The sequence below is a fragment of the Parasteatoda tepidariorum genome, chromosome X2 (assembly GCF_043381705.1).
Source record: "Parasteatoda tepidariorum isolate YZ-2023 chromosome X2, CAS_Ptep_4.0, whole genome shotgun sequence".
In the NCBI taxonomy this organism is placed as follows: Eukaryota; Metazoa; Arthropoda; class Arachnida; order Araneae; family Theridiidae; genus Parasteatoda; species Parasteatoda tepidariorum.
Window position 1 is genome coordinate 14,301,759 of NC_092215.1, and position 9,188 is coordinate 14,310,946.

Below are 9,188 nucleotides of genomic sequence, written 5' to 3' on the forward strand. Positions count from 1 at the left end.
AAACTGTGATGGTATGACTTCGGATCATCCTCAATGTTTCCTAGACCGTCGCCAATAGCCCATTGTGCAGCTCTAGTGCGACGTAAATGAACTACTACAACAGCATAAAAATATTACGTTGTGAAGTAAGAATGTCCCTGAGAGGCAATTAAGCTAGTATAGTATGGCATATAAAATACATGTTAATGCAAATAAGATTTGCTTAATCTAAATCCTTTTCCTTAGTTATTAAATTAAATCTTGGTAAATTTTTTTCCCCAAGTTTAACTTGTTGAAAAAACTAATTGTTCAATTTTTTAGCAAGATGAAAAAGTAAATAAAAATACTTATTGTACTTTTAAAAATGTCTACTTTGTTATTATTCATATGTTTTTAGAAATAAAAATTGAAATATAATAAATAAATACTAAAAAAATTACCTCTGAACTAGAATGAACAAAAAAGTAATAAAATAAAAGTTAAAAAATATCATACATTAAATTAAAAGCTATATATTTTCACTAAATATATTTCGATTAAATTTATTTTAATTCAATATATTTTTATTAAATATATTTTTATTAAATAAATTTTTGCTTTTGCTTTGCTTACAAAACATTTTTACAATACAATTCACATAACACAAAACGTTTTTGCTGTCTAAGAAAGTTAATCTTTTTCTTAATTTATCGTAAACTACACGAACACTTTTTTGCTTATATTTGTGTTCCACGAAATTAAAATGTTAAAAAAGCCTTTAAGGGAGAACTTTGTCTCTTAAGTCATAGAATAGATAATTTCTTATCAGCTTTATTGATAAATGCTTGGTGCGTTCCAAAAATATTACCCAGTTAAAATTCTTTCCTGAAAAATTTCATGAGATTAAAAAAGAAAAGAAAAAAAACAATCATGCTTTTTGTTTCACTTTTATTTGGATGCAGAAAAAATATAACATTGTTAACTGCCTGTTTTTCTATAAAGTTTTGTTATTAAAGTTTTAGAGATCTTTTCTCAGTTTAAAAAAGTGATGTCATCGACGGTAAGTACAAATGGTTTATCCAATAAAATTGACTTTTTTTTATTCCTAAATCAAACTGTTCTTAGTATTAAACATTGTTTTGATGTTTGAAATATTATAACTGAATTGATAAACAGTACCCAATCTATGTGTTTTACTAAAAATAACATCAATTTAAAATTATTATAATAATAATAGATGAAATGTAATACAATATTATATAATCTAAAAGAAATATGATATTTATTTACTTATTCTATGCAACCGGAAATATTTTATGATGTTCCTTTTTTCAACCTTCAAATTAACATTTTACCCAAAATTTTATAGTAAAGAAAAATTTGAATCAAATTTGATTTCAAACGAAATCACGAAAATGGTAAATGCAGTTTCATCGATTCGTTATCTACTATATACCTTGTGAATATGAGATATAATATCTTCTCTAGGCAATGTGAATTAAAATAGGCAAAATTGTTCAAGTCATTTTAGAGCAATAGATAACTGCCCATAGATTTTCAATTATTAATTTTAGAATACAGTAAGGGCTCAGTTAAATAATATGTTCTAGCATTTCTGGAGGAGAATTAATTTGAACAACTTCTAATACGAGGGTTGTAAATTAAATAGTGGCAACGTAACCTTGAAACTCACAGAAGGGCGGGCATGTGCAAATAGGATATGGGAACGGTGAAGTGGACCTGTTGTCGATGTGTAGAGTGCAAAAAACAGTCGATCTGCTTAGAAGGGTAGTTGTTGTGTGGCGTTAACGTGAGGAGTTTCGTTTCCATCGCTCTAAAGCACGTTTTCAAAAGGCTTAATGACGAAAAAGACGAGATGCCTGAACCCATCGAGCTACTGTCCAATACGGTAAAGCATTTGCCCCACAGGCTTTCGCTAATCCTCGATAGCATTCTGTTGCACTTTTGCCACGGGCAACCTCGATTTTAAATGACGACCGCTGATCACCTTTTGAAAACATGCTTTAGAGCGATGGAAACAAAACTCCTCTCCTTAACGCCACGCAACAACGACCCTGCTAAGCAGATCGACTGTTTTTTGCACTCTACACATCGACAGCAGGTCCACTTCTCCGTTCCCATAACCTATTTGCACATGCCCGCCCTTCTGTGAGTTTCAAGGTTAAGTTGCCACTATTTAATTTACAACCCGTATAATGCTATTTTTTTTTCTTTTTTGAATGGAATAAAAAAAGTAGAANAACATGCCCGCCCTTCTGTGAGTTTCAAGGTTAAGTTGCCACTATTTAATTTACAACCCTCGTATAAAGGCATACCTAACAAACGTCGTAAGACATTTTTTAACCATATTTGTCATACAAATCAATGCATGCAAATGAATAATGAGTTGACTGTTTTATTGAAATATAGCGTTAACAATTGTTACTCAAGAATAGTTTCCTATTTAATTTAATATTATTAATATGATATCTAGAATTTTTACCTTGATGAAGCTCTAAAGTGGCAGCATTAAAATAGTTTTATTATTCTAAAACGATGTTAGGAAATCCAAATATCACTAGTTGTAGTATTTGCTTATGTAACCTATGATGTCTCTTCATTAATTTTGTGAGTATATTTCAGTTTTGTGCACAAGAAATTGAAGAAAATAAAATCAATGAAAGCAAAGAAGGTAAGATTTACTTATAAGCACTAATATTTTCCAATTGAATGTTTGAAAATTTGAGATTGTTAATCTCAAGGCTACTTCCAGAATGTTATTTTCGGTTTGTTATTTTACATATGGATAACGAAAAAAAACAAATACATATAAAGAATCTCCTTTTTTAAAAATTGTATTCGCATGCAGCTTAACTTGAATCGATATTATTTATTTAAATTGAGTTTATCCTATAATAGGTCCTGTAATTAGAATTTGTTGAATAGTTGATGAACATTTTACTAATACTAGATTTGTTTTTTAATTAAATCGTAAGCATTGCATTACGGGGAGACACTAGTGACGATCAATGACTGATCGTAAAGACACGGTTCCCCATAGAACACCGAAGTCAAGCATCACTGGTTGTGGTCAGTAAGCGGGTGGGTGACAACTTTGATCAGCCTGCTTAGAGACCGAGGATGCGCGGTATCGGTCCTCGTTGAACTGTTCTACCGTAAAGTGCTCGACTTCGCGCGCTGGTCGTTGGGCTACCAAAGCAGGGAGCCATCCCTTCCTCAGAGGATCAACATTGCGATGGCATGTCTTCAGCTCATCCTCAAGGATGTTTCCCAGACCATCGTCAATAGCCCATAGTGCAGCTCTAGTGCAACGCAAATAAAATATTATACCGAAATTCGCAACCCCCCTCTTTTTCCTTGCTGTGTCAAAAAAAATCATACAAAGAGTAATGTTTAACTTATTTCATTTGCCCCAGATAATTTGGCATCGTAAACTGATGGTAAACTAAATACTTTTTACACATAAAAGAATTAGAATTCCAACTTAAAACTTGCGTATTATGTTTTCTTTTAGTTCCTTGTATTTATTAATGAAATAAAAAAATATTTTGATTTTTTTGCATTTTTTTTTCTCAAAAAAATTGGTAAGAGAAGTGATTAAAAAGCTTTAATCCTTATCGGAAAAATAAATTGATTTGGAGAATAACCCACGGATTTATTAAAAAAAATGCGTTTACTATCAACAATTCGGAGACGTTGAAGCGGATAATAACTTATAATTCAAAAATGTTGTACATATTATGTTTTTAAGCATTGGTAACTTTTAAGCTCTACCAAAAGCCCACCAACCAAATCTGCAATTTTTTAATATTTGTTTTATATTTAAAACATTTAAAACTATTTTTTTCAAATTTTTGGACTATTGAGGTGGGAAAAGATGTAAATTCTGAGTTTTCTTAATGATAGTAGTTGGCAACTTTTTCAATGATAATTTGCATTTTTCGAACTTAACCTAATGGTTGATGATGTACAGCAATATATCTTCGATGTCTAATCTTTATGTTTTTCAGCTCTTTCACGTCAAAAATCACTTGAAGCATATGAAAATGCAGTGAAAGGAGAACTAAGTAAGCAACCTGCAAATCCTATTTTTAGCGCCAATGATGGTTCAGCGGTTTTCCTACCAAAAAATGCTTTTTCTTATACTAAAAACTGTAACATTACAAACAAACCAAAGCCACTATTATTTCCAAAACCAAGAAATAGACAACACGTAAATATTAATGAAAAAGTCAACCTAGCTGGAAATGTTCAGCATTCAGGAGTAAAGATTGATTCTAAACCAATAAACATTGACACACCCACCCAAATTTCAAATGATTCTCCGACAATTAACAATCCTAATGATTCCTCCAAAAACAAAATTCATAGCTTAGAAGACTATATTAAGTTGGAAGTGACTGAAACTGGTCCCCCTCCGTTGCCATCCCGTCCTCCTCCTGTATTTAAGTATCCACCAGGAACATTTTGCAAAGAACAGGATTTGAATGAAGCAACGAAAGAACATCAAATCAGATCCTCACAGAACAAGTTTTGCCAATCTGATCAATTAGATGTAAATGGTGGTAAAATTGCTGAGAATCAAGGAAATAAACCTTTGCCTGAATTAGGTGTAGAGGCAAAACATTGTACCATGAAAAGTTTTTCGGAAGAAACTAACTCATTGGGAATTCAAAAAAAATTAATTAGTGCTTTAGTTGAAACAGAAGAAACTATGAAACCTACACCAACTGCTGAACCAGAAGCTAATACTAGAAAAAGTATTCCTAATGTCGTCTTTAAGAAAAGACCAATAAATATCCCATTAGCGTCACACGAAAATAAACCCCCACAACCATTACCACGACCAGAATTATACAACAAAAAAGAAAAGACATCAGTTCCGTTAGACATTAACAAGTCAGAAAAATTATCACCTGCAGTAAATATGGAATTGCAGACAGACTTTATTCCTAAACCAAAGGCACAAGTTATGAGCGTTCCTTGTAAAACTAACAGTTTATTTCATCAACGCCTTGAACAAATATTGATTGAACAAAGAATACGTGAACAAGAATGTCTTAATCCTGTTAATAGTTTAAAGCAACTGTTGGATGGAAGATTGGCTGATGAAGTGGATGTGAGTCAGTCAACAATTCATGAAAATATTTCATCGGCAAGAAAGATGAGTATAGAGAATAAATCTGAAACTGATGAAAGTTTTATACCAAAGACTGAGAAGTAAGTTCTAAGTTAATTCATAAAGTTTTTTTTTATCAGTGCTGCTTTCATTCTTATATGTATTCTTTATTTTCTCTTTACATATACAAATACATAAAAATTAATAAAATTAATCTTAAGACATCAAAATCTGACTTCTCTTGCACAGTTTTACCGTGATACAGTGTTTTTCAAAGACAGTGGCACTGTTAATGCAATCATGGTAAATATTCATTTAAACTGAATAAACTGAGTCACGAAAAGTTAGATTTAAGATCAAGAACATAAATTAGTTTCAAAGTCAAGAAAAAGTTTTGATTTGGGAAAGCTGACGCTGGTGTAATGCAGATTAAAATTCAGTTCTTTCTTCAGCTTTTTCTTCATCATAATTTGAGTGACTTTAAAATGCTTACTCCTACGTATGTCCGTACACATGGTGTTTCGTATAGACCATCCTTATCATGTACTTTTAAAATTTTATCAAAAATAAAAACTAAAAAGTATACACATTAAAGGTCAAAAATTAACATATAATCGAAGGAAAAATAAAAAACGCTATCAAAATCCGACTAATTACTGTAGAGAGATTTGGATACAATAAATATCAAAACAAGTTTAACAAGTTTTTTACCTCGCTTAAATATGATAAATGTGTGTACTTTTTGTTACCAATTTTGAAAAGAACTCTAAAAATATATACAGAACACCTTGCATATTGGGGAAAAAAAAAGTGTAAAGAAATTCTGATTTCATCATTAAATTAAAACGAATACATTTTTTAAAACGGTTTTATTATTAATCATGACGCGAATACTTTTGCCATTAACTGTCTTTTGCAATCTAGTGTGCAAATTTTCAATGAATGTAGGGGAAATGCAAAATTAAGGGTGAGAGTTAAATACGCTCGAACTACGTAATAACTACGTGGTTCGTAATAACTACGAACTGAGGTTACTCGATGCATCAATGCAACTGTCCATAATACGTACAGTTCTTTTCACCTCCGGTTTCTACTCCACGAAATCAATATAAGTTGTTGAATTTGGGCAATATCAAAAATGCGTTAGTCGGTTCGGTGCCATACCTGCCAACTTTTAATCCCTTCCATTATCATTTTTCCCAGTGGTATTAAAATGGAATTAAAACTTCAATTTTAAGCAAACAAGTACGCTGCATTTGAAAAAACTNACGCGAATACTTTTGCCATTAACTGTCTTTTGCAATCTAGTGTGCAAATTTTCAATGAATGTAGGGGAAATGCAAAATTAAGGGTGAGAGTTAAATACGCTCGAACTGCGTAACAACTACGTGGTTCGTAATAACTACGAACTGAGGTTACTCGATGCTTCAATGCAACTGTCCTTAATACGTACAGTTCTTTTCACCTCCAGTTTCTACTCCACGAAATCAGTTGTTGAATTTGGGCAATATCAAAAATGCGTTAGTCGGTTCGGTGCCCTTTAGTACTTCAATTTATTCATCTGAAAGATAAGGAAATGTATTTCTTTTTCTAATTTTATACAGATCTTTCAAGTCTAAAGTTGAAAATATAAGAATAGATCCTTCATCAGCTGAAGTAAGATTGATTTGATTAATTTATATTTTTTCAATGCTTATAATTTTATCATATAAAATATTTCTAAGCATTTAAATTCATGATGTTTTATTAATATCATTAAATTAAAAACATAAAAGTGGATTTCTTTCTTCTCAATGCTTTGACAATATTTATATAATTTGGAAATGTTTAGATAATTACATAATCGGAAAATTTGCGTTCATTTGCTAACCACCTTAACGGTGTGAAGTTTGAACCATATAATAAGTTTATTATGAATGGATTTTTTGTGGGATTATTTTACCACAATATGGTATTTCAAATATGTCCCTGGAATGTCCCATATTGTGGTTAACATTGAAGGGAATTTTCCAATAGTGTTGTTAATACTCATGAATGATTTGGAGTTTTTAAGTTTTATGGAAAAGTACGAAAAACGCAATTTATTTATCCCACTATCAATTTTACGCAATTCCAAATGAGATAGTGACATTTTTTTACTACGAGATATATAAATCATAAATAAATATATAGCAAAAAATCTTTAACTATCGTTCATTCTTTTACGATGCATTATTGTAAGACTTTGTTTTAGAGATATTTCAAAAAATTTTACTACGAGGTATATAAATCATAAATAAATATATAGCAAAAAATCTTTAACTATCGTTCATTCTTTTACGATGCATTATTGTAAGACTTTGTTTTAGAGATATTTCAAAAATTTTTACGACGAGATATATAAATCATAAATAAATATATAGCAAAAAATCTTTAACTATCGTTCATTCTTTTACGATGCATTATTGTAAGACTTTGTTTTAGAGATATTTCAAAAATTGTGGTAATATTTTTTATGTAATATGTTTTCGAAAATTGTTAATTTATACACTAAAATGATCTCTACTTTTCAGCTAAGAGATGAATTAGACAAGATGGATTTAAATCAAGACATCGTTGCAGGTAATGCTTATTTTTCTTTCTCGTATTTTATGTATGTACTAAGTAGAACTGCTTCCTTAAGAGGTCTTTTTCAAAATTCCATTTGGAAATAGAAATTTATTCTTATTGAAAACTTAGAAATGAAAAAAAAAATAGAATAAATAATTTTTATAATAATTAAAATTGTGATTTTCAATAATATGAATACGGAAAAACACTGATATAAACCAAGCTTTGCCGGCAAACTGAAATACTGCATCATTAAATATTATTAATTTTAATATCTGAAGTTTAAGATTAATTTCGATGAACTAACTACCATGTTGCAATATATTTTTGACAAAATTTATATTTTTATTTTAAGTGAAACTTTAACAGAAAATGAATTAGATTTCTTAAATATTGAAAATTTTAATATGTTTCACTGATAAAGATCGCGTAATAGATCTGGTGCTATTAGTTTTTTTAATATCAAATCGCAATATCATTTTAAAGAGATAAGTTACTATTTTGAATACTCGGAAATCATTATTTTTCATAGTAATCTTGTTAACAATACAAAGCATACATAGATCTCATTCCCTCACAATTGAATATTTTAAGAATATATAAAGAAACTAAAAAAATTCTTGTTTTTGACCAAGTGTGAAATTATGATTTTAATTAGTGACACAAACATTGATTTATTAAACCCATCTAAGCATGATGATGATTGCCCTAATAGTTGATGTTTTTTCTCCTTTAATTAATTTTGTCACCTGAATCAATTCTCGTACTTGTATTGATCATATTTTCTTTCTTAACACCAATTTTCTTGTTAAAAATTTCATTGAATGCGTCAATTAATATTGCATTCTTTCAAATCAAGATTAGTTAAACAAATTTCAAATCGAAAGCTACTTTAAACGTTTTTATATAAATTCATTTTTGATTTGCAAGGGGTAAATAATCTCCCTCTCCCTCTCCTCTCCTCTCCTCTCTCTCTCTATATATATATATTTATATATATATATATAGAGTATATATATATAGAGTATATATATATAGGAAAATTGTAGACACATGAAAAAAAAGGGGGGGGGGCAATAATAATGAAAAAAATAACAAACAACAGATTTAAAAAAAAAAAAAAAGGATTAAACTTTTTAAAAAAAAACCGGGAAATAAAAGATATAATATTTTCATCAGCCCACACGATTATTTTCATGTGCACTTTTACACACTTTCATTAGTCATGACTGCTTTGTCTAATAATTAATAAATAAATTTTGTACCCTCCTTCCCGGCCTAAGACCTGTTTTAATCCTTCCACTCGGCAACGACGTTATATATATATATATATGTAACATAAAAAGCTTTTATTAATCTTTTTATGTTAGTTTCTTTGCTATAAAACAACTCCTACTTTACTAATTAATTATTCTATTTGAAATACTTTCTCACACTTTTAAAAGCCACATCCTGTTCTTAAATCTATTTTTACAAGTAATTGATTACTGTAATCAAAATA

At 29.8% G+C, this 9,188-nt stretch overlaps 1 protein-coding gene across 1 annotated transcript in view; it reads left to right on the forward strand.

The window, feature by feature from the left end:
* Nucleotides 1–745: 745 nt before the first annotated feature.
* The window catches only part of LOC107436078 (uncharacterized), a 12,646-nt gene continuing 4,203 nt past the window's right edge, over nt 746–9,188 (forward strand). Inside the window, exons 1-5 of the mRNA XM_016047677.4 lie at nt 746–1,018; nt 2,602–2,650; nt 3,990–5,199; nt 6,703–6,754; nt 7,651–7,699. Coding sequence (XP_015903163.2) covers nt 1,007–1,018; nt 2,602–2,650; nt 3,990–5,199; nt 6,703–6,754; nt 7,651–7,699 — 1,372 coding nt within the window. The 5' untranslated portion in view covers nt 746–1,006. The remainder of the gene's footprint in view (nt 1,019–2,601; nt 2,651–3,989; nt 5,200–6,702; nt 6,755–7,650; nt 7,700–9,188) is intronic.